The sequence below is a fragment of the Zosterops lateralis genome (genome assembly GCF_965231275.1).
Source record: "Zosterops lateralis genome assembly, chromosome: 1".
NCBI lineage: Eukaryota > Metazoa > Chordata > Aves > Passeriformes > Zosteropidae > Zosterops > Zosterops lateralis.
In genome coordinates this window covers 87,564,007-87,590,852 of record NC_139762.1, presented here as the reverse complement: position 1 = coordinate 87,590,852, position 26,846 = coordinate 87,564,007, and the positions used below count along the sequence as shown (strand labels likewise).

Genomic DNA, 26,846 nt, shown 5'->3' with positions numbered 1-26,846 from the left:
CTACCCGCTGATTGTTTTGCTGCTCCTCATTAGCTTTACTTCTGGGGACATGGGCATCTACATGGCGAATCTTCACCGGTAGTTTCTCTAACCGGGCAGCAATATCTTTCCACTCGTCAGCAGCCCAAATGGGTTTTCCTCTACGCTGCCAGTTGGCCTCTTTCCATTTCTTCAGCCATCCCCACAGAGTGTTGGCTACCATCCAAGAATCAGTATACAGATAGAGCCTTGGCCATTTCTCTCTTTCTGCAATATCTAGGGCCAGTTGAATGGCTTTGAGTTCAGCAAATTGACTGGATCCACCCTCTCCTTCAGTGGCCTCTGCGACCAGTCGTGTGGGGCTCCATACAGCTGCTTTCCACCTCCGACTCATCCCTATGACGCGGCAGGAACCATCGGTGAATAAAGCATAACGTGCTTCCTCTGCCGGCAGCTGGTTGTATGGCGGAGCTTCCTCAACCCGAGTCACTGGTTCTTGTTCTTCATCTGCGACGCTGAAACTTTCACCTTCAGGCCAGTTCGTGATTACTTCCAAAATTCCAGGGCGATTCAGTTTCCCAACTCGGGCACGTTGTGTAATGAGGGCAATCCACTTGCTCCAGGTAGCACTGGTGGCATGGTGGGTGGAGGGAACCTTTCCTCTAAACATCCACCCTAGCACTGGTAGTCGGGGTGCCAGGAGCAGTGGTGCTTCCGTACCGATCACCTCTGAAGCAGCTTGGATTCCCTCATAGGCGGCCAAGATTTCCTTTTCCGTTGGGGTGTAGTTATCTTCAGACCCCCTGTAGCTCCGACTCCAAAATCCCAGTGGTCGGCCTCGGGTCTCACCAGGTACCTTTTGCCAAAGGCTCCAGGACAGACCATGACTCCCAGCTGCAGAGTAGAGCACATTCTTCACATCTGGTCCCGTTCTGACTGGGCCGAGGGCTACAGCATGAGCAATCTCCTGCTTGATCTGGGTGAAAGCTTGCTGCTGCTCAGGACCCCAATAGAAATCGTTCTTCTTGCGGGTAACCAGATGAAGGGGCCTCACAATCTGACTGTATTCCGGAATGTGCATCCTCCAGAAACCTATGGCACCTAAGAAAGCTTGTGTTTCCTTCTTATCCGTTGGAGGGGACATAGCTGTAATTTTGTTAATAACGTCCGTAGGAATCTGACGCCGTCCATCTTGCCACTTCACTCCTAGGAACTGGATCTCTCGAGCAGGTCCCTTAACTTTACTTTTCTTAACAGCAAAGCCGGCTTCCAGGAGAATTTGGATGATTTTCTCTCCCTTTTCGAACACTTCTGTTGCTGTGTCTCCCCACACAATGATATCATCAATATATTGTAGATGTTCTGGGGCCTTATCCTTTTCTAGTGTGGCCTGGATCAGCCCATGGCAGATGGTGGGGCTGTGTTTCCACCCCTGGGGCAGTCTGTTCCAGGTGTACTGCACTCCCCTCCATGTGAAGGCGAACTGAGGCCGGCATTCGGCTGCCAGAGGAATAGAGAAGAATGCGTTTGCAATATCGATAGTGGCGTACCACTTCGCTGCCTTGGACTCCAGCTCATACTGCAGTTCCAGCATGTCTGGTACGGCTGCACTCAGAGGTGGGGTCACTTCATTCAAGGCACGATAATCCACAGTCAATCTCCATTCTCCATCAGATTTCCGCACCGGCCAGATGGGGCTATTAAAGGGTGAGTGGGTTTTGCTGACCACCCCTTGGCTTTCCAGCTCTCGAATCATCTTATGGATGGGAATCACAGCATCTCGAGTGGTTCTATATTGCCGCCGATGCACTATTGAAGTGGCAATTGGTACTACTTGTTCTTCTCCCTTCATAAGTCCTACGGTGATTGGGTTCTCGGACAGTCCAGGCAAGGTGTTCAACTGTCGAATACTTTCTGCCATCACAGTCGCTACTCCAAAGGCCCACCTGAACCCTTTCGGGTCTTTAAAATACCCACTCCGGAGGTAATCTATGCCCAAGATGCATGGGGCCTCTGGGCCGGTCGCAATAGGGTGTTTCTTCCACTCATTCTTAGTCAGGCTCACATCTGCCTCCACTAATGTATAGTCCTGTGATCCCCCAGTCACACCAGCAATAGAAATCGATTCTGCCCCTACACATCTCGAGGGGATCAAGGTACACTGCGAGCCAGTGTCAACCAAAGCCTTATAGTCTTGTGGCTTCAATGTGCCAGGCCAACGAACCCACACAGTCCAAAACACACGATTTTCCCTAACCTCTACCTGGCTAGAGGCAGGGCCCCTCTAAGCATGGTTATCCTTCTTCCCTGGGGTATATGTCTTAGAGGTTCCTTCAAGGGGATCGGACATGTCATCATCGACATCATACTTGACATCCTGGCTGCGAATAACTGGAGCTGCTCTCTGTTTAGTGAGACTTCCTCTTTGAATCCTACCTTCCTTCAAATTACGTACCCGTTGTGCCAGAGCAGCAGTGGGCTTTCCATCCCATCTCCTCATGTTTTCTCCAGATTCACGCAAGAAGAACCACAACTCAGCTCGTGGGGTGTACCTTCTCTCCCCATCAAAGGAGCGCCTGCGTTGGATACCAGGGCCTCTAATTTGCACAGCCGAGATTTGGAGGAAGTCCTCCTTAATCTCTTCCCTGAGTTTCCTATGATTCTCCTCTATCTTGTCCTCTAATTTCTGCAGTCGTGTTTCCACAGCTGCAATTCTGGCATGAGTTGGGCCATGTACAGCATCAGCATATGCTCGAAGCTTTTTCGCCATATCGAGCACAGTCTCATCTGTCTCCTCTCGCTTCATTATTGCTAGGGCAGAGGCGTATTCAGATGGCCCAAGTCGCACAAGTTTCCTCCACATTACAGGGGTACATGCTACCAGGTCTGGATTCCTAGTTGTTACGTCATCTGAAAAAATAAGCTCTGCTACTGCCATCTCTCTCAGACGTTGGATCCCCTGTTCTATGGTCCTCCACTGTGTCTGCTGCAAATAAAGATCATCTGCACACAGGTATCTTTGTGCTACACCGTCCAGAATCCGTTCCCAGAGGCTGTGAGGGCTAGCCTCCCTCATCATGCCCTGATCAATAACAGGGTCTAGCGACAGAGATCCCAAATGCCTCGCTTCCGTGCCATCCAGAACTGTAGCCTCCCCTGCAGCATCCCAAAGGCGGACTAACCAACTTATTATAGATTCGTCAGGTTGTCGTCTGTAATCTTTTCTCAGGCCTCGAAGGTCCTTTAGGGAAAATGAATCAATATTGGCTCCAGAATCTACACCCCTCGATGTAGTTTCTGATTTTGGTGAAGGTCCTTCTCCTGGATTATCATCATCATCCTCCACCTTGCGATCTGTCTTAGTTGTACACTTTCCGCCTCTTCTATTAGCAGCAACAGCCCTCGGTTGAGCCCTGCTGTCTGATTCGACTACTGGCCTGGGGCCTGGGATACTAGCTGCAGCCTGAGTAATTGGGATAGTAACTAGCTTATCTCCCTGTTCCCTGTTTTCTGTCTGCTGCCCTTCAGTATCTAAGAGAGTGCGATAAACATATGCCAGGGCCCAGCTCACTGTAATAATCCTTTTCTCCTTGGTATTACCCTGGCACCTCTCTTTCAAATACTTAGCCACCTCAGCTGGGTTCTGAATTTGTTCAGATGGAAAGTCCCAGGCTATAGGGTCAGAAAATTCCTTTAAAATTTGGCCCATATCTTCCCATTTCCCACTCCACTCAAGATTTCTCCTACTTGGGTTTGCTGGTAACTCAGAAGTCTCATTAGCCCCTTTGGAAATCTCAGCTTTCAATTTATATAAACTGCAGACAATATAGAGAATGCTTATTAAATTAAATGTCAGAAAGATGGTCTCTTTGACACTCAGGGGAAACTGAACATTTCCTAATAAAGATATAAACAATTCAAAGGAGAAGAGGGAAAACAGAGGCTGAAAAACCTCTTCCCCTGCTTCTCCCCTAACAAACTGAGTGCCCAACCATAACAACGAATCATCAAACATATTTACAACCTTCTTGTAAACAATCACAAACAATCCGAGCCCGGTCAATATTCTGGTTAGTGCCCCACGGCAACATAAGTTACGTATAAGAAGAAATGCTAAAGCTATCTCCGGGTAAGGAAATAACCCTAGACACCACAGAGGTAATAAAACCTCAAAAAACCCTAGAGACCAGAAATATTGACAGGCTTTCACCCCGACTGCCATTACGAGTCCAGAAAAAAGCATCCTGATACACCCACCAAACAATTAGAATCACCAGTATTATTATTAAGGTTTTTTCCACTTTCTTTGACTCGGGTTCCCGGGCCAACGCACCAAAATATGTTCTGGTTTGGGTTGAATTAGGGGAAAACCTCCAAGGAATCCCCTAATAACAAAACCTCTACCACCCCTCCCCCCAACCCTGGGTTTGGGAAGGAGTCTCTTGAACACAAAGTGGAAAAAACCGGTTTATTAACAAATGAATAAACACCCCCCGACACAAGGGAAAAAAAAAAAGAACAGAAAAAGCTCAGGTTACTGTGAGGGGAGGGGCGCGCAGCTTCTCTTACAAGCCCCGGCGATCTTCCTCGGACTCCTCCAGCCAGATCAGCTCCGGGTGCCGGTCCTAAATCTTAAAGGGGGGGGGGGGGGGGGGAAAGGAAGAAGAGGAAAAGGGAAAAAAAAAACAAACAGAGCACAGAGGCGGCAGAAAGAAAGGAAGAAAAAACAAAAGAACGAAAGGGCAAGAAACTAGCAGAAAATTGCAAGACAGCGAGCGCCTAGAAGCAGAAGCCAAAGCCAAGCAAAGCGGAGCCAGCCCAGCAGGCCAGTGCCCGCCCCCCCTAAAGGGGACGGAACACCGTCTTAGACATAACAAGGGTGTCCACGATATGGGATTATGGGATAGAGAGCACTGTCAACCCAGGACAGTATACTTTCAGAACTTTTGGATCCCAGTAGCAATAACTCTAGACCATACTTTACCTTGAAATGTAATCAAGGGTAGAGGGCTTCCTTTTATGCAACTGTGAGCATGTAACAGCACATGGCCCTACACCTGCATACATTGACAAGAATTTTATCATTGTTACAACCATTAATTCTGCTAAAATGACATTTACTGATGAAAATAAGAATAATTAATCCCTTCCTTGAACAACAACAAAACTAGGAAATCATGTAGTGAGGAACAAATCTCTTGGCAGTGCATGAACATGGGCAGTACTGTGAAATTATCCAAATTTGAATAAGACAGTTTCAGTGTATCTGCATGTATTTAAGAATGGGTATTTCTGCTTTTCTAGCTCAACACATGGTGTCAGCTCGAGTGGTGAAAGGATACAGTGCAGATTTCAGTTGCCAGCTGCAACACATTACTTTACTTTGGATTTTTTTAAAGGTTACTGATACCTGGAATAGGAAAGAGGAATTTTTGCAAATGTTCTAAACTTTTAATCATCCCATTTAAAATAGCACTTAAAAGAAGTCAAACATGCTGACGTTTTCCCATCTGGTGTTGTTGAGTTTTTTCTGCTTTTGTTCTGTAAAGAAGCTTGAACTTAAAAAATCAACTTAATCACTGTTCTGAAGGTGTGATCTGTGGCTCTTTTCCCACAAGATGCCGAGTGTTTTGTTTTAGCTGAGCATGGTGTGTCATCTTGTGCATGGCAATATCCCATGTGCATGAGTAGTCCTCTGCTCATTTTGGGAATCTCTCCCTGACCTGTTTGATTTTTTTTTTTTTTTTTTTTTTTTTTTCTTTTTTTTTCTTTTTTTTTTTTTGGTGGCTTTGCTATGTAGGGTGGCACACTTTGAATGCCATAAATAGGTTCCTAAGTATTACTCCTTGTTATAAGTGGCTCCACTGGGGTTGCAGTGATGAATTTGATTTCAGAATGTTTCCAGAATATAGGCAACATGGGATGTGTATTTCCATGTATGAATCGACCATCTCGCATCTCGATTTCCTGGCCTCCTGGGTCATGTTTCTACCTCCTAGAGGCTAGATAGTGACAAATAAGAGAAATTCAGGGCAGCCACTACATTTTCTGACTCAGATTTTCTGCTTAGAAGCTCTACAAGATGAGATTGAAATGTAGAAGGATTATATGAAATTGTGGCTGTTAGTACTTGTTTTTAGTCACTTTTTATTTATTGAGATTTTCAAAAAGGAAGGGTTATTTCATATGCATCTTCTGGCATTAATTTTCTAATCAATAGTGTCTTTAATTTATATCAGGATCAGCTAATGGGACACTTCCAACAGCATTAGTTTCAGTTTAGAATTGTCATGTCCATCTTGGTTTTAACAGAATGATCCTCAGAAAAGATGGGAAGAATTGCAGCAAGTCACAAAATACTTCTCTTAGCTCTCTCTCACATATGCAACATCTGTTTCCTGAGCTTTATTCATAATTTCTCTTCAATTAATAAAGCAATGGCTTTTATATGGAGGTTTTATGATCCTATGGGTTTTAAGTTTCCTGTAAGCTGCTTTCATTTTATGATTCTAAAAATGTCACTTGTGAGCTCCTTAAAATACGTTTATTGTTCCTTTTCTCCTGATGTTGTAGATTGCCACCAGCTTTGTTTTAAGGCTATCCCTCAACAGCCATTTATGCCTTGTTGCATCCATCATGTGTCAAACAGTTTCTCTGTCAGCTGCCAGGAGCACTGGAAGCTCAATTGTCAGGATTTAAGGTGAATGAAGAGAGCCTTGACAGGCAGAAATTATGTTTCCCATATGAAAAAACATCCATTCATAGTTTCTGGGAAATCTTGGGGCTGTCTGAGCCAACACAAGAATGTGGTTCAGTAGCAACAGCATACAGCAAGGGCACGCTAAGATCAAGAATCCTTTGGTCAGCTCAACAAAAAAGCAGAAAAAAGTCTTTCACTCTTGAGCATTTCTGTAATTATGGTCACCAAGATGGTTCCATTAAGAATTTGTGATTCTGTGTTATTTCTAACTCACAAGTGATTAGATAGTCCGGTGTTTTACCAAAGTGTGAGCCTTGCAGGTTTCAGGAGTTCATGTGCCAAGACTTGCTGTCTGTGCTCTTCATATTATTGTCACTGCCCTTAAGGAAGTTTTTGCAGCCTTGTGTAAAATGCTTCAACACTCTTCCTAGGAAGCAGAATCAGAGCTACGCTGTTGAAGTGGGACATCAGAGCACATGAAAAACTAATGGCAAATAAATGGTGCCCAGCTATCTTCCAGGCTTCACTCTTGTGGCTTTTCCCCCACAACAAAGTGAACTACAGACTGCTTTTGAGGATTTGTCTGATTTGCTGGGATACCTATGCCATGTAAAGTAAAATACTGATGAAATACATAAATAGATTTAGGTAAGTCCTCTGGATTTTGAAAGCAGACTGGGGTGGTTTCAGATTAACATATTGATCTAAAGTAATTTCCAGACAAAAGCACAGTACTTGAAAAGCTACCCTTGATGAAATAAGGCCTATATGTGTGTGAGCATTTACCATGCTTCCTGTCAACATAGTAACTGAGACCCAGATTCACAAAATCATATAATTCCCTCTTAAGTACCTGAGTACCTCCAAAGTTCTGGGCCTAAGTATTTTGCAAGTAAATGTGAACTCACTGTAGAGGCCTTTTATGAATTGCAAAAAATTATCCTTTCTTCATAATTCCGTTTTTCCTTTTGAGCAAGAAGGCCCTGACAGGGGGTCTGATGATTTTTTGTAGTCAGTAGAGGTGGTTCCAAGAGGTTGTACTGGAAACAGTCAGTTTTTGAGCTTCTGGATATTTGGAATCAGAGTACTTTATCACCACTGTGGGTACATTCTATGTAGTTGACTCATTTGGGCATGAAAATATTTTATCTTTGTTTCCTTTCAGCTTGTGTTTTGCAATTACTTCAGAGAAACATATTAAAATTAAAGAAGTGGCAATGCATGTGTGACCCCTGATGTGATCATACTTTATTTGCAGTTGATATGTTTCAAGATTATGATCAAGGCCTTGTTTTGGAACAGGAATTGGAGTAGAAACCATTAGATAGATCTCATCTCAGGAAGATGTCTTCCAGGTGGCACATCCTGCCAGGGATGTAGTCAGCTATATTCCTCACAGTCTACAGACTCAAGCATATCCATTTTCTGATAACCACGAGTCAGAGTGATTGACTCCTCAACCTTCCAAAGGAAGATGGTGGAAGAAGGTTGTTAGCCATGTGAGAGTGCTTGGGACCCACACACCTTGTCACAACTGTTGTGCTTAGATCCCTGGCACTCAGGATGGCTCAGGGATGGACTTGCTTGGAGCAGGTGTAGAGAAGCCCTGGTACATGGGAGTTGCACAGGCTTGTCTATACAATTGCTCTCCTCCTGCCTTTCAAACCTTTCTTAGTCCCTGACAATACCACCCCAAAAAGACTAAATAAGTTATGGCAGATTCAGTGATCGTATGTCTGTGCTGGAGTCCCACACCAGAGAATAAACCTAACTGTTGCTGGAGGGTGTGAGAGCTGCTGGGATTTGCTTTTGCAGCTATACTTTGTTACACATGCCTTACAGTCTAAAATAAGTCAAGCTTACTTGATAGGAAATCCATTTTGTAAACAGGTTATGGACTCGTTGTCACATGTCCATTCTCTGGTACCTACAGGGAAAAGGGATTGGCCAGTGTCAGTTTCTAGGGTATGTGACACTGTTTCAGGAAAAAAATTGCTGTAGTTTTTTAAATGGCTACAAAACTACTACAAAAGATAAAACAAGCCACCATGGCTGAAAAGATCACAGAAGTACACAGTTTAAAGGCCAAATCTCATCTGGAAACAAATTCCACTAAATAAAAGTTAAACAAAGAATAATGTTTAAAAAAATTGGGAGCAATGGTATGTTATTTAAGGAAAAAAAAAAGGCTAGCTTATTAAGTTTTCTTAGCACCATAAGGAATATTTCATTTCCTATCTGATGTTGCTTAAAAGGTTAGTCACTGTAAAAACTTGAGAGTGTGGAGCCATCAGAACACCTAAGTGGGATTTCTTTTTTTTTCTGGAACAACCTTTACAAATTTTTATTTGTTATGCTGCTGAAAATACCCAAGTGTTATGCTCCAGTTTCTGAGAATCAGAAAAGAAAATGTGTAGTAACTTCTGACCAGTTACCAGCAGATATCTCTGTGGCATGTAGGCAGGCCTCATGGCAGTGATGCTTGCTGGCATTATAGCAGCATTAATTTGACACTGCAACACTGAGTCTCCCAGCAGGAGCTCAGAACATGTGGAAAGGTCAGAGATCAGAACTTGCTAAGTAAGATTGGGAAGAGGGATGTTTGCACTCCAAAGATGCTGAGGTTAAGCTGGATGAGCATAGCTGTGTGTAGTGCACAAGGTATTTGGACGCCTTTGGCATGCAGTGGAAGGATTTGGACATGTCTGGAGTGAGATGCCTTAGCCTAAAGCAGAACTCTTGCTTAGGTCAGGTGAGCTTCTTGATGCAGAGCCTGTGGTCTTTGGGTGGCTCTAAAGAGGGATTTGCCCTGGTGTCCACCAGTGTAGATGCCTCAGGGTGATACGAATTTCCTTATTCATACACTTTAATTTGTTCCTGTAGCCTGTGAATAGGATTGCACATACTCATGGTAGAAAGGACACTTCTGGCTGGTATGGTGCTGTCTCAAGTGTTCACCCTTGAAGCAAATCTTGTTCTGTTCATTTCTATTCAGGGGATGCCTAAATGTAAAACTTACAGTCTGTGCTAGGTAAGAGGAAAATACAGTGACTTTAGGTGTTTAGTGTAACTTATGTGGAAAATACTATATTGAAAACATCTTGTGCTGGAATTGCCTAGGCACCAACTGAGGTGATATGCTAGTCCGTGCCCAAAACCTTCCCATGTTTGTTTTTAACTTTGCTTCCTCCTAGTGACTCCTAAGAATTGCTGCAGAAATAGCTTGAGTTTTAAGACGTGAATGCTTTAAAAACTGATTTGTTTTAATTTCTAGTTTTTCAATTTGTTAATTAGTTTTTGCAGATACAGTTTGAAATGTTTCTTTCAAGACCTGCTTGATGTTTATGGCTAGTTCTTAAATGGTTGCCTAAAATATGGGGTTTTTTTTTACATTTCTTTCCTGATTACTTGAATACTAGGTGGTGAATTTTCCTTTAAAGAACCTATGATATAAATTTTCAGAATCATTTGTGTTATAACTGATAAAACACTAGGTTTTCATGGGTGTTTTTACAAATCTTTGGCACTTGTTCAAGTACTGAAGTAAACAGATCTGGCTGATCTTACTCAGAAAAAATATCCACAAAGTGGTTTTAAAATCATGTAGCTATTGATCGTCCCTCTCTACACGGAAAAATAACAGTTAATTTCAAAGAAAACCGTTACCCAGGGGTTTCTGCCACATTGAGAAAGTTACAGGCATTAGAGACTTCTGTCAGTGAGAGGAGTTATAGTTGTATGTTAGAACAAACTGTACCAACAGGATGCTTGCAGCATTGGATTTTGTGGATTTTAAGAGTCCTCCTGACTGTTTTGCTCTTTTGATTACATGCAGAGCCATAATACCACCTTTATTTGTATCTGCCAGTGTGCCAGGTGTGACACTGAACACCTTCTGGATGTTCACTTTGAAATGAGTAATGAGGGTCAACACCTCTCAGTCAGGGTGTGTGCTCCTCCTAGGCTTTGTTCATCAAAGCATCTTTTCCTGCAGGAAGATGTTTTGTGGCCATTAAAGAGCCTCTGCTCCTCTAAAGCTGTTGTGCAAGGGAAACTCCAGGCATTCTGCTGAGCTGCCAGCTTGGCGGAGCTGGAGAGGGGATTTGTTTGGTGAGGACTGACAGTGACCCTTTGTAAACAAATGGGCATTTCCACAGTGTGTCTCCAGTGAACTGGGCAGGGGAATAAGTGTAAGGGATTATAATGCTTCAATTCAGATGGTAAGTGGGAATGCCCAAGGAAAGTAATGCTTTCCCATAGAAGAGGGGGATTTTTCCATTACCTGCTCGTGCCAAGTGGAACTTAAGAGGTGCATTCCATCTAATCATTTATTTTGTCTCCAGGGAGCAAATAAACAACAGTCATGTCAATGGGTAAGATCCTAATCACTCTTGTGCAAGCAGTAATGGAAAGAAACTGCATTCAGAATGAGTGCCTTTCAAGTAAAATGGTCAGAAAAGAAGTTTATGTGTATGTAACTACTGAGGATAAACAAGGCAGTGTGCAGCTGTTTCACAGTTAGCATGTGCTCTGAAAAATTTAAATTTGTGCATTGTCAGTATGAGAAAGGACACAGAAACAGAAAAGGGGACTGACTGAGGAAACTTTGAAAGAGAACTGTAAAAGATTATTTATCCCACTCTTTCTCATGCTGGTATTAATCCATGGGCAAATCCTTCAATCTGGTGGATCTCCACTGGATTAGCTGCCCAGGTTGGAGATGAGATGATATATATTTCTGATGGAAACATTGCATTAAGAAAAAAAAAGAAACAAACCAAACAAAAACCCCCAAAATAAAACTTTACAAGGGCCTTTTTTCATTTAGTTATGTTTTGCTGAAGGGAGACAGGTTAGGTAAATTTTTTCTTGCTTGAATATATTTGATTCTTTAAAGCATTTATAGGTTTTAGTTTGCTTTTGTTTGAATTGGGAATTGACAATGAGAATATAACTCAGTGCTGTGACATACTAGATTGAATAGACCTTGTCTTTATGAAATAAGATATAAAATATTTCATACACAGAAAGCCTGTCTTTTTAATTTGTAAACTGGAACATTCCCTTCATGGATATAGATGTAATATGTCACTTCTCTCATCAACAGAAATTAAAGAAAATTTGGGTCATATGTTAAGAAGTATACCCTTTTCTATGGTATCTTTCTGTGCTGGCTTGAATGAGGATAGCCACATCTTCTTTTCCTTTTCTCTCTGTATATGTGGAGAGAAAAACGTGTTTAGAACTGCTGCTGCACATGAAGTTATGCCTGAAAGCAGGGGTGGGCCCTGCTCTGTAACAGCCACAGCAGTTTACAAGACCTTAGGAACTCACACTAAAGTTGGTGGGAGTTTTTCCATTGGTTGCTTGGATAGCTGGATCTGACTCTTGATTAATAAGTGGAAAATGTTATAACACTGTTACCCAGAAATGTAGATTCAGCCACTGTTTCTACTTTGACTTGCACTTCTGTGCAGAAAGGATTAAAATGCCAGTTGCAGAATTTAATTTTTTTAAAAAAAGTTACATTTAAACAAAATTAAACAAAAGTAAAATATTTTCTGACTCTGAAGTAATTTTTAATTTCATTCTTACAAAACCTATTCATTAAACAACAGCATGGTACATCTTTTCAGAGTTCCCAAAAACTATGTGGTATTTCTAAGGCTCTCAATACAAGTGTAAAACTGGATTTGTAAATCTGGGCAGCCTGACACTGAAAAAATGGTAAAATAAAAAAAAAATTAGATGGAAATGTGCCTCTGAAAAGTTTCCCTTATGAAGTGCTACCTAAACTTGAATAGGTAACTATGTTTCTGTCTTTGAATCTGAATCTCCTGTAACAATGGCCATACTTCAATTTTTATAAGGGTTTTTTATATAGATCAGCTACTGACTGGAGAATCACTGTACTCATGATATTTATGAAAACTCATACAATCTAAGTAAAATTGTGAATACGGATATAAAGCATATAAACTACAAACTCCTTGACCATATTTTGGTCTTTCCAACTAGACGCAGAAATGTTTGCACCAATTGAAATTAAAGTATGGAGGAAAGAAAACCTAGCAATATAAGTTGCTTTTCAGCATTTTACAGCTGATTTCAAAAGGTAAAACAGGTAAAAGCAGAATAGAATTGAATAGAAAGAAATTGATGTAAAACATATTTTGAAGCATTTTAAGCCTAGCAGCATGGAAGAAAAGCTATGTCAATCAGCTGAATTTTGAAAGGCTGTAATGGAAGTGGTATGGGAGTAAGTCTGTTTGCTACTGATCTGCTGAGAGGTGCAAAGAGCTGATGGAAAGGAGGAACATGGGGCTTCTTGCATGAGGGAAGGGCAGCCAGGCAGCAGCTTTGGAGAGCATCTCTCTCCAAACTTTCTCCAACTTTGGGTGTCACAGTATCCCTAAGGTAGCTGAACAAATAGATAATATCCTTTACCTTCTGCAGAGAGGCACTGTAGAGTGATAGTTCCAATTAAACTATTAGTTCAAGCTTTTGGATTGGGTAAGTTAGATAATGTGACTGTTCCCTCTAAATATATGACTTGATTATAGAAATCTTTATGTATAAAACTCATTACTAATTTTGTGTGTATTAAGTGTATAAAATGAGACAGCAGGCTTGGTTGGGTTGAAAATTGACTTTCTTTGCCAGTGTTAACTTTGAAGTGGAAAGGCATTTTGCTCAGCTGTTGTCACAAAGATACAAAAGTCTCCTGGCAACTTATAAAAATGATTAAACACCAGCTAACAGAGAGGTCTCAGTATACAAACATGCACAAGGAAATGTGGTCAAGTGAGGGCATTTTCAGTGCCTTCTCTCTGAAAAGGTTGCATGATCCATGTCATGATCTGTGCTCCTGGGGATGTTGAGAGGACAAGGAGAAGAGGTGGCTGCTCGTGGCAGGCCTTCAGTGTCCTGCAAGGATGCAGCTTGCAGCTTCCTCCCTCACCTTGCAAGCCTGACTGAAAGGAACTGGTTCCTCAGCCTTTCTCCCACCTTGCAAGTGATGGCACAGTTGTATCCATATGTTTAATGAAACAATTACCCTCTGAGTCCTTTCTTCTAAAGAGTCCTTTGAGAAGTGAGAATTTGTAATACTATAAAATGCTACCGCTCTTTGTAGCTGTCAGCTGTAGTAGATCAAGTTATCAGTTTTCTACTGCAAGTCTTTAGTCCTGCTGCCAATGGCGACCTTATATATGGCTATAAATCTTCCTGGAGTGTAATAAAGGTGTGCTGCATTTCACTGTAATGGGGTATGTCTTGCACAAAGACAGACAGCGTTAGGAATTTGTGTGTAATAGTCAGTGCTTTGGAATGTCCATGTCAAAACAGAGGATGTAGGGCTGTGGGCTGCAGAAGTCATTGAGATGTATTGCTGTTTTCTATCCCTAAGTACTCCGATTTTTTTATGGCAGTGCTGCTCTAGTTCAGGAGTTTCTGGTATTCTATCATAAACCTTATTCTGGAGAAGAAAATTCCCTGAAATCAGTGGCTATTGCTTGATTTATTTATTTTCCTTTTCAAGGTTAGAAATAGTTCAACCAAAATGTAAGACTGACCTTAAAAATTCCACCTCTTTTTCAAGGACTGGAGTCATAGCAATTTTAAAAGGTGTTTGGAGACTCAAAATGCAATAGGTAGCTAATTTGACTCACAAAAGAATCTATTTCCTATCTAAGTAAATTAGGAATATAAGTTGGTTGTTTCTCTAGCTCTACAAACTTCAATGGCTTCAAAAAAAGGCCACTAATTTATTTGGAGTCTTCTGAAAATTAACCATAAAGCTTGGGGTTTTTATGTGAAAGTCAGTTTCTGGTGCTGAACTGAATAGATAATACATCAGTGTTGTGTCAGAGATTTTATTTCAGAACTGTTCTGCTATTTCTGAATTTGAATGAATTAAAATTAAATGCAGTTAAAATACCAATGAGCTTTGTCTCACTCATTTATGAATTAAACATAGAGCCGTCACTATTTGTGAGCCTAAACAATCCAAAATAGTATTTATTGTTTTGTAGAATTCTAAAAATGTTTAATAAAAATACTCACTGGCTCTGATATTCATGGTTGGATGACAGCATCCCATTATTAAATCCCATTCCACCATTTTTGCATTCCAGTTATAGTCATTTAACAGTGTCTTTTGGTCAAATTAAATACTGTGGTAAGCAAGTACAATTCCAATGGAGAACTCCAGGTGCTATTCTTATCCAAAAGTTTGGTTTTTACCCAGTGTATCTCACCTTGCACTGAGACTGTGTGGCACAAAGAGGCTGAGTGGGGAGGAGAACAAAGAAATTATAGAGAGTAAAAAAGGAGCAGAGTTGATAATAGCTTTCGGCTTGCTTTTTGTTGTTGCTCTTGTCAGCTCACTCATATGAAAAGATGTTATATATTAAGAATTTGCTCCTATCACCAAATTTTTTAGCTCAAGATATATTCTGTGCGTGCATATACATGTGAATATGTAGCTTGTCCTACAGCTCACAGAGGAAAAATAGACCGATTTGGATACTTTATTGTTGTTGCTTTTTCTTGAAATTGAACCTTTTTGCAATTTTGTTTGTATCAAAATCTATCCTATATGACTGTAGAGCATACAAAAATTATGCCTATAACCACAAAGACCCATCCTCCTTTCTAATCCACTTTCCACCATTCCTTTCCCCTAGAAACAGAGGTATAATGCTTTCCTTCTCTGTCCCTGAAGATGAAATTAGGACTCTTGCTTTTTCTGCTTTCCACCACTCTGCGTCTAGGTAAATGCAAGGAAAGAATAAAGTCAGAATGATATCAGGACTGAAATTCAGGGCATGGTTCTGAGTGTTAACCCTGGAGCCAGCTGGGTTAAGGGTTTCAGATTCCTTCACTCAGGCGTCCTATAAGACACAAACACGTGTTTCAGGATGTAAAGCAGGCGGTGGAAGGAAAGGCTGCACAGCTCTGTGCAGGGGAAATAGGAGTGATTCAGTGATCAGAGAGAGCAGGTCACGGCCATGGATGAGGCAGGTTGTCAGCTCAATACCCAATACAAAAACATCTGTGATTGTTCCTATCTTCAGCCCTAACAGGGTTTCTAAACTCTAATGGAAAAGTTTGTGAAGATGGTCTTTAAAAATTATGTCCGGAGCTGTATATGCTTGCAGCAACTATCCCCTGGAAAGTCTGTTTCAGAAAGATGCTTATGAATTCTTTCAAATATTTTCTTGGAATGTTTAAAGCTTAAATCCATGACCTACTTAATCATAAGAGTTGCAGTTCTTTCTTAAATTACAGAAGACATAAAATACCTACTATTTGCATCAGCTTTCAAAAATTTAAGTTCTGAAGAAAGTCAAGGCTCATTTGGACCTCTGAATCCATCTGTTGCATTCTGTATTTCCAAAGCCATAAGAGTTTTGTTCAAGTGAGAAAACAATTCATTATATAATTTCAATGGGCCTTTTTAGGGTAGGTTTTTATTGCAAATCATCAAAGCCATTGCAATTGTTTCATTTTCAGTGTTCAATATTTGACTGCTGCACCAACCACCCAGCTCTAAAACCCTTTGCCTGTAGCATTTGTGTTTCAGACTAGATGAATAAAATTTTAAGGAATTTCCCCACTGTCCTATGTTTCAGGACTTTTAGCTTGACTTTATCACATAATCTTTTGTGCAACTTATATTTAAATGCACCTCTATCTTCATTTTATGCTTTTCTGGCAAGGGAATATCCTGTTGTATAAAACATACAAACTTTTAATGAGACACATTGGAAACCAGAGTTCATAGACTCTCAATGCTGATCTGTATCTTGGAATTCCACAGATTAGGAATGCCAGCTGCTTGGAGAGCATTTCTGAGCAGTAAGGTGTATGCTCTGGTTCAATTTTCTTTGCTCTGCTCCATTCACTGAAGCTGATGTCTCTCAGATATTTGTTACATTTTCTGTTTATATTAGTAGGAGTTTATATAAAGTTAATTCAGAGAAAGTCGATCAGGTGAAAAAGGTAAGAAAGGTGGCTGAACTGAAGCTATTCCTCAGCCTCTGAAAAGACTCATCTTGCACATTGCAAAACTGCAGTAGATGCACAACCTAGCATGGGTACCACAACTTGTGTTAGAGGGTGTTCACAAAAGGTAGTTTAGAGCCAACAAGGTGCTGTCAAGACATCAAAGAACGTGTAGAACAGACATGCCTCCAGAGACTAGTTTGCTTTTCATAGTCTGGCTCATTGGAAAACATTAAATTTCTTCTGGTTTGGGCTATCTTTGTGGAGTACAGAGATTACAGCCTTATGTGCATAAGGCCCATGAAAATGTGTGTTGCTTCTTACTGCCTTCTGTTTCTATTGTTAATAACAAGCAAGGAGCAAAGCTGTTTGCTAAGATTTCCCTGTTGAATACTGTGACCCTTAATTTGGATGCCCACTATTTAAGTAGATTATCTTAACTGAAACATATTCTGTCTGCTCTAAATATTTTGTAAACTGAAAACCCTCATAGTTTGCAAATAAAACTGGCCTCTCTGAAGGACAGTGTAATTTTAATTATATGCAGGCTTGATTCTGATCCCACTGAGGGACCAGACTGGCCACTCTATTTGGAGCCAGGCAAATTGGCTTCTTAAAAACACATTTCACTTCAACACTGAAAAGAGTCTCTTGTGGGCAAAATGATTCAGGTTCCCTTGTTAAAGTTTATTGTACTGTTTGGCAAAATTTGTCTACTTCTATTCATATCTGATGTCACAGTAGAACTTATGGTGAGGAAAACCAAAATATATCACACAGCAATAAAAGAGAAAAATCAGAAAATAAATGGATATTTTTGTTTTCTTATTTTTCAGAATATTGCAACACTTTCACACTACTGCTGAGGATTATACCGTCATTTTCACATCTGGATGCACAGCTGCACTTAAACTGATAGCAGAATCATTCCCTTGGATACCTGAAGGCACAAAGCAACCCAGCAGTCGATTTTGTTACCTAACTGACAGCCACACATCTGTGGTTGGTATGAGGGGCATAACTGCTTCAATGAATGTCTTGTCAGTTCCTATAAAACCAAAGGAAATTTTGTTAGCAAAAAGCAGGTTACCAGCTGAAGAACAAAACTGCACAACACCTCATCTATTCTCTTACCCAGCTCAGAGCAATTTTTGTGGTACCAAATATCCCCTTTCATGGATACAGGACATAAAATCTGGGAAACTCTGCCCCATCAAAATACCAGGGAAGTGGTTTGTTCTACTAGATGCAGCTTCGTACGTAAGCAGTTCTCCATTAGACCTGGGAGTTCACCAAGCTGACTTTATCCCCATCTCATTCTATAAAATCTTTGGATTTCCTACTGGTTTAGGAGCATTATTGGTAAACAACAGGATTGCTCCCCTCTTGAGGAAAACCTATTTTGGAGGTGGAACTGCAGCTGCTTACCTCGCAGGGGAGGATTTTTATTTCCCAAGGAAATCCATAGCAGAAAGGTAAGACTTTGTTTAACAACACGGGATTTTTTGCTGATACTGTTTGCATCAGACAAATGTCTCAGCCTTGGCGTATGCACTAGGCTGTGATGCATGTGTTTTTTATGCAGTTGGAGAATAGGTATTTCACATCTAACTCAGTTTGTCTTATTTTTCCTTTTTTCCTATCTAAAAAACATCATCTTAAATAGCTACTGTCCTTTCCTGATCTAGTTTGCCAAAACTGCTAAAAATGTAAGGCTTCATTCAGTAACATAAAGATCAATCATGCATACTTTAATTTGTATTTAAGGTGCCTCAGTGGAAACTTGATTTGTTTTTGAAACTCTGCACCCAAAGCAGCCAGAGCAAGGTTGATCACACAGTGTAACTACCCTCAGTGAAATTGCAAAGTTAGGTCTATGTAGCTCACTAGAAATGTGCAATGCTTTGCCCTCAAGACAAGCTTGATCAGAATAACAACTTTAATAAAATACACTATCTGCAACAAATACTTGAGGTGTTCTTATTCCTTGACTGAGGTTCTGAAGTAGCTCTGAAGCTCTCCTACAGAAAATAGAGGACACCTAAAGGAGGCCAAACATACACACATAAGAAAATTCAGGGCAATAAGGTAAGCTTCACCAGTTTCTGAACACATTGAAGTGCCACTCTTAGTGATACTTGGTCTCTCTGTCCCTCTCTTTATGTCAACAACAACTTGCATACTACAATAAAGAGTCTTTCTTCCTGTCTCACATCTACACAAAGGAAGTGCTAGAGATCAGCATTTCATCACAGTATCATAGAGCAGTTTGAGTTTGAAGGAACCTTAAAGATTGTCTAGTTGCAAGCCCCCTGCTATGAGCCTAGACACCTTCCACTAGACCAGGTTACTCAGAGCCCCATCCAGCCTGGCCTTGAACACTTACAAGGATGAGGCATTGAGGAACTTCTCTGAGCAGCCTTTTCCAGTGCCTCACCACCATCACATTAAAAAAGTTCTTCCTCATATCTAATCTAAACCTTCCCCCTTTCCATTTGAATTTCCCTTTGTCTTGTTGATATTTACCCTTGTAAAAAGTCTCTCTCCAGTTCTCCCCAGGGCTGATGTCAGTTCATTCTTCACTCAGCCTATATTTGCATTAGGGATTGCCTTGACCCATACTTGGCATTGTTGAGATTTGTGATGTTCACACAGGTCCACCTCTCAAGCCTGCCAAGGGCCCTCTGGCATCACTTCCCTCCAGTGTGTCAGCTGTAACACACAGGTTGATGGCAGTGGTAAACTTGCTGAGTTCCCTCAATTGCACTGCCTACATTGCTGACAGAGATGTTGAACAACATCAGTCCCAATATCAGCCCCTGAGGAACACTTCCTGTCACTGGTCCCCACTTGGACATCGAGCCATTGGTGGCAGCTCTTTGGATGTCATCATCCAGTCAATCCATCCAGTCATTCACTGGGTGGTCCATTTGTCAAACCCATGCCTGTTCAGTTTAGGAGTAAGGGTGGCATGCAAGACAGTGTCAAGTCCTTTCCACAAGTCCAGGTAGATTGTGTCACTTGCTCGTCCCTTATCCACCAATGCTGTGGTGCCATCATAATAAGCCACCAAATATGTCAGACATGGTTTGCCCTTAGTGAAACCATGTGACTGGCAGAAATCACCATTTAACATGTGCCTTGGCATAATTTCCAGGATGATTGCTCCATATTCTGGCTGGGCACCAAGGTGAAACTAATCAACATGTAGTTCCTCAGGTCTTCCTTTCCTCCCTTTTTAAAAATGGGAGTTCCAGTCAGTGGGAACTTTAACTAACTGCCATGACTTCTCAAATACAATAGGAAGTTGCTTAGCCACTTCATCCACCAGTTCCCTCATGACCCACAGATGCATCTCATCAGATCCCATGGACTTGGTCACCTTCAGGTTTCTTGGATGGTCTCAAACCTGTCCTTTTCCTACAGCGGTCTATTCACCATTCTTCCAGTTCTTGCCTTTCTATTCTGTGACTTGGGCAGTGTGCTTGGAGCACTTGCTGGTCAAGACAGAGGCAGAGAAGTTATTGAATACTTCAGCCTTCTCCATATCCTGGGTAACCAGGATCCCTTCTGTAGAGAGCCCACATTGTTCCTAGTCTTCCTTTTACTAATGATGTACAATTTTTCCTGTTTCCTTTGATGTCCCTGTCCAGATTTAACTCTCTCAGGGCTCTACCTTTCCTAACCTGATGCCTAGCATCTCAGACAACCCCTCTGTGTTCCTCCCAGGCTACCTGTTTTTGCTTGCACCCCCTGCAGGCTTCCTTTCTGTGTTTTGGTTTGTTCAGATAACCCTTGTTATCCATGCAGGCCTCCTGGCATTTTTGCCTGACTTCCTCTTTATTAAGATGCATCATTCCTAGGCTTGTAATAGATGACCCTTGAATCTTAACCAGCTCTCTTGCCTCACTCATCCTGCCAGGGCTTTATCTCATAGTATTCTAAAATAATACGAAATACATATATATATATATATATATATATATCCCTTTAATAAAAGGAAAGGCTAGAGGTGGAAAGGGGAAATGGTAAAAAATTCCTTTCAATTGTTTATGGTTGTGTATTCAGAAGCATGATGTCCTGCATCTCCCATGATGTGAATGTCTGACCTTTCACTGTATGCAGAAAGATGCTGCATGTGTTTGTACCTCTTCTGGGTGTGTGCTCTGAATGCTGCTGGGGGGTTTCTGGTTCTGGACTGATAAATGCAGAGGCTGGCTGCATTCACCTGACTCCTGCCATATGAGACCATGCATTATTTCTGAATTGGATGTTGGTACAGTGAATGTCCAGTTAATCTTTTAATAAGAAATAAAAAGAACAGGGAAACATTGTCATTCAGACCTCTGTTTCTGATTTTTCAAACCAAAAAGGCTTTGAAGTGCAACTCTCACTGAAATTCAGGATGACAGGGCATAGAAATCATGCGATCCCATGGTGCTCCTGCATCATCTGCGAGCCAAGGATAAAACTCCCTTTTAATTTCACCTGGCCAGTCTCTAGCTTCCAAGCAGCTTTTCTAGAGGTAATTGATACATGACTCCTGAGATTCCATAGCAGATAAAAATATCTGAAATGTACTTTAGATCTCAGTTGTGCTTTTATACTTTCTTTAATTAAGAAGAGAAAGGTATGTGGGAACCTGGAGGGGTACTCTATTTCTGGTATCTTTTTCAAGAGTTTTCAGAAGTTAACTAATTATAAACCTTTCAGGTATCTGAGGCTCTCACTGTTTCAAGGGCTTTTTTTACTAAGTTCAGAAGAAGGGCCTGCTTTAACCCTCTTCCACTACAGAGTTAGAAACAAAGGAAATTGACTTCTAAGGCTGGGTACACAATGTGTAATGTTGGTATGAGGGATTAAAACTAAAATAATCAAAACTGACAGCTGGATGCTAGTTCCCATTAAACACCAAAGTGTCATGCAGACAGTCTAAGTCATTGTTCATAGGTCAATATTTACACTTGGCCTCATCTGATCCTTTGGTTGTTTTTGGAAAGCCAATATTTAAAAGTCCATGTTTAGAGCATTACTGATGCAGTCTGTAATTTCTCATGAACTGTGGAGACTTAAAGGTCTGCCTAGAGAGGCTTGAAGTTTTCAAAAATAGGTCAGGAATGAGGATAACTTCCTTGAAAAGTAAAAACAACGTGTTGCATTGACATTCTCAATCAATGTGATTCAAGCTAAATAAACTTTTTTTTTTTTTCCTCAGCTGCTACAGGTTTTGCTTTGTTATGTTTTTAAGGTGCTTTCCCGATAATAAAATACAGGCAGAGCAGTTAGGAACAGAACTACTATCCTTCAAATGAAATGCCAGGGCACCATGACCAGAGTTAATACAATTACCTTATCTGTGGTTTCCATTTCTTTGTTAGTGGCTGAAACACCTGGGTTGTTATTATTTGTCACATGAACAGCTGCTCTAGTCAGGTTTTATCCCTGCCATATTGCAAGGAACCTCCATCCTTTTAGGCATCCAAATCCAATTGGCAAAGGCCCTGAGTAACCTGCTCCAGCTGGACATACTTTATGCCGGAGGTTGGAATTGAGATTCCCAGGGGTCCTTTCCGGTCTCTGTGCTTCCACGATTGATTTTGTGCACCTCTCCCAAGCTCCATCTGCATTGTCTCTTCAGACGTGTCTTTGTAATTCCAAAAGGTTTTATTTTTAATTTTCTTCTTTAAAAAAAAAAAAATGCTTCTTTACAGTGTGGGATTAGTATTCAGCTTGAATACACTGAAACATGTCATTTCTTGTGGTAATTCATTAGGAAACTTAAACTTTAGCGTTTAGACTAACTCTAAATGTCATTGGAAAAGGGGATTTGAATATATATGTCTGAGTACCACTAGCAGAAGGTATTCCCCATCACACATAATCCAAGAGCCGTGTACTAAGAAAATAGCTTTTTTGGAATCAAGGTGAAACTTAAGTGGAAATGTGTAACAAGATACAGTTTATCCATCTTTCCTGCCCAGGACTGTCAAAATGGTTGCCATTTTTCTTAATAGATACAGCTTTTGCTAGTGTTTCTTTTACTTTATTTTGTTGTTCCTGCTATATAAATTAATGTACTGCAGTCTCTTTTACATTTCTTTAATATCCTTAAATCACTTCCACATTTTCCCATTTCATGTCAGTAGCCAATCTTCCCATCTCAAGTTCTAAAATCATGTTTATTGTATTTTTACCCTTGTATCAAACAGCTTGACAAATTACTATTATCATTCACAAATCTAGCCTCATTTCCCATGTTTTTTTTTTCCTGCACAGTATGAGATAATAAAATAATATGATTATGGATAGCAAGAATTCAGAGATAAAATATTCATCATCTGCCCTATTTTTCTCTTGTATCTGGGAGTGCTATTCAGAATCTGATCATCCTGGAATTTATGACTAAGGGAAAAGGAGCTGTTGTGTTATCTGTAAATTGGGTATCTGCTGTTGTGTGTTGTTCATTTCTAAATGCATTTTCAAAAGCTTTGGAAATCCAGAAGACATGACTTTGTCCCTGACGAGTTTAAGTGACTCTTGCCTCTACTGCTTGAATAATTTGACAATCCCAAAGGAGCACCCACACTTTTGTAGTTTATTATGCATTGCACTTAGCCACAGCAGGTTTCTTTATTCTTCATGCTAGAGATCCCTGGGACAACTCTGTGCGTGCTTATGCAGAGTATGCTAACATGGTTTGGGGCCTCAGTTGCATTCTGGGTTTGTGTGTGCTGAGGGGAAGGGAAGGAAGCAAGGAAAGGAAAATAGAGGTAGAAAGAAAAGGATGAAAACTAGGATCCTAAGAGCTGGAGCTGAGACAAAATCCTGAGGCTGGGTGGTGGGTATGCAGCAGCTTGAGAATCCTTTGGCAAATAAACCTGATCTGCTTGAAGCAATCTCTTTAGCATAATTCTGTCAGCACAGAAAGAAAGAATACAATGACAGGTGCTGGCTTATTCCATAGAAGGTCTTCTTAGTGTGGAGAAATGACCTAGGGCCTGGACTGTGCTGAGAAGAGCACAGTCTTTCTGTGCAAGCTCACCTTGTAGTCTGGCATATGCTCATTGGCTCCACACACAAGGACTCTGGCCATCTGCCCATGATTACTTTAATGTGGTAAGTGGACTTAAGTATTACCCTGTCAAAAAACACATTCTGTTTAAGCATTTTGCTATGCTGCTTTCTGGCATTTTTGTGATGCTTAGAGAACTCCAAACAGGGCCATTTATGGGAGAATTTCCAAATCTGTAAATATCCTTAAAAAGGCAGTGAAAGATTTCAGATTAGATACTTGGGAAGTGACAGGGGTCTTCATCTAATTTCTAATGGGTGTTTGCATCATGAGAAGGGCTTCTGCACCTAGAAGACCTGTTGCAGCCACTGACAGGAACTTGTAAGCCTAAACAGGGAACAAGGCAGTGAACAAGTCTTTTCCTTCCTCTCAGCTCCCAGTGCCATCCTGCCCTGCAGAGATGAGAGGTCAAAGGTCATTGAGAAAAAACTGTGTAGGACTTTCACTCAGCTGTTCCCTGTGTATGAAAGGCAAAGTCCTTTCATGTAACTGATAGAACTTAATCCTGACAACTTGTAGAGCTGTGGAAAAATGAAAGGGTAAATGTAAAAAGGTTCAAGTAACCAGTTACTCTTTACCTTCTCTGCTGAAGTGTTAAGTATCTGCTGGCAAGCTTCATGCAGTCTGTTTTGCTGCCTCTCAGGACATCCAAGGTGGCAGTTGACATTTGCTGTGTTTTTCTGCCAGCCATCACTGCAGCCAGCCAAATTCTTCAGTATTTGATGCAAAGGAGTTTTGCTCATTTTTTTGTTTCAAGTCCCACCATTAAGAAGGTATTAGTGTATCATTTTGCAGTCTAATCCTCCAGGGGATTTTTTTTTTTAATAGTGAAGTTGTTTCTTTCTCCAGCATAGTCAGAACAAACTGAAAATTGTACATAAGTGACCCAAATGGTATCCTGAGGGGATCACTTTTGATCTTCATTCACCATGGGATTCACCTTAAATTGCTGAATCTGGGATAAACTGAAAGTGGTGCACCTGATAAATTCTTGTAGAACACAACCAGACACTTGAAAACATGTTTGTTAACTTGGATTAGTGGGTAGTCACCCAAATAGAACTAATAATATAGGTAAAATTTTGAAGAGGCAATACAGTTGGCAGAGATGGCTCCTGTTAGTCAGCCAGCTCCACCTCTATTCATTTGCACACTCCTGGAGTGTCCAAAGACCAGCATGTAATCTACAGTACAGAAATAAATACATAAGGAGGTATTTTCCTCAGGCAGGGAAGGGAGTGGATCTTGCACACTTTTTGTTCAGCATAATGAAATCAATTAAACCCAGAAATGCTAAGGATTTTTTAATTGTACTGTGGGTTGTCTTACTTGGAAGTAAGCTGATCCAACTAACCATGTTTCCTCTTTTGTTTTGCAATGCCACTGAAAGCCAGTAGAAATCATGGGCCCAGTGTAGCCACATGCCTGATGTAGGAGAAGGGAATACAGGTGACCTTGCCCCTGATAAGTAACATTCATTTTTTAAAAAGAAAAATATAGAGGTCATTGTAAAATGCATTTTTCTTAAAATATAAAGTGTTTTGAGATGATAGCAAGAAATAAAGCAATTCTGGTTTATATCAGGATTTGATTTTGCCTTTGATCAAATACAATAAAAATTTTGCTTGAACCAGGATGTATCTTTGCAGTCATTGTGGCTAACAAGGTAACATAACATAGTTTTACCCTATGGAGTTCTTGTGCTCAAACTTAGAATCAAATTTTTTCTCTAATACTTCTCTAAAAGGCTTTGTGAATTTCTACCACCGGCTATTATGACTTTACAGAATTGATTTTCTGCTGATAAATTTATGGCACATTTTTAATTATGTTGCATAGATTTTAAATTTATGATTGATTAACCTGCTTGAGATAGGAGGAAAAATAATGGTAACTTGTTTGGCATAAAAATTGCATTTTTTTCTTCACCGTTTGTACTGTATACTTAAAATGTTGTGATATTGGATATAAAAGGGTGAGACTGGCTTTTTGACCCAGACAGTATTTACAATATACAAGTTCTATTGAATTAATGTTAAGGGATTGATTTACTTCAAAGTGCAGGAATTAAAGCTTTTTCTCTCTGTTTTTACCTCAGGCAGTTCTTCGTAACAGGAATTGCTGTAAATACTCCACGGCATAGTATATAATCAGTATAATGTTCTTTATTTGACTCCTGAAGTCTCAGAGACAAAAGCATAAGCTAAAGCAGACATATGGAAGAGCTGTAACTACTATCAGGGGGTCAATTTAGATATTTAACATTATTTTAACCTAGTTTTTTATGTGCTCTGAATCCTCTGGCATGTGTGCGCGTGCTTAAATACTTTCCAAAGTGATGCTGAAATTGTTCCGAGTTGGCTGCTGGCACATATTTCCTGTTTTGGTGAGTAAATGAGTCCACACTTCAGGATCCTGCTGTGCATGGCTGCCGTGCCACACAGTCCTTCTGATGGCTGGGTGGACTTTGCACTGCAAAGTCTTGCACTGCAGAATGGACACCCAGGTCCATATGTGGGTTCAAGACTCATGCATGTGCATGCTCACAGCTGTGAAGATGTAGTTTAATTTCTAAATTTAGTTAGTTTAATCTAATGTGTAGATGAGAGCTGAATGCCACATGGCTCTCTCAGTGTCCAGAAAGAGCAAAGTAACCAAGACTGTGACCCCCACACCAATCCATTTGTTAGGGCTGATGGTGAGCTGGTGCCTTTGCAAGTACAGCTCCGTGACAAGCTAGGGGTGCCTCTCCAGAGACACACACTCGAGGAGCAAGGTTGTCTGGCTGCACAAACCCTGCATTTGAGTCCTCTTGGTTTCAACAGTTTTGTCATTTTTCTGTTGAAACCTTTCCTGTTGAAACAACTCAGGTTTAGGAAATAGTACTATGTTGGGTTTTAAAAAGAGTAATGCACAGCAGTGAAAATTGTGGGGAGGAGAATCTGTTCTCCAATTCAGAAAGGATTGAAGTATATGTATTTCAGTCAGTCTCTGGTTAAGAAACTTTTTGAGCTTTAGCAGGGATGTCAGCTTGTACTTTAAGTCAAATAAGTTTATGCTAATTTCTTTGGTGTATTTCTGTATGGA

At 40.7% G+C, this 26,846-nt stretch overlaps 1 protein-coding gene across 2 annotated transcripts in view; it reads left to right on the top strand.

Annotated features, from left to right (window-relative positions):
• The window catches only part of MOCOS (molybdenum cofactor sulfurase), a gene marked incomplete at its 5' end in the record, with an annotated part of 209,356 nt that overhangs the window by 70,305 nt on the left and 112,205 nt on the right, over positions 1 to 26,846 (top strand). For both annotated transcript variants that reach the window (XM_083860493.1, XM_083860494.1), the window contains one exon: positions 17,524 to 18,162. In XM_083860493.1, coding sequence (XP_083716619.1) covers positions 17,524 to 18,162 — 639 coding nt within the window. The remainder of the gene's footprint in view (positions 1 to 17,523; positions 18,163 to 26,846) is intronic.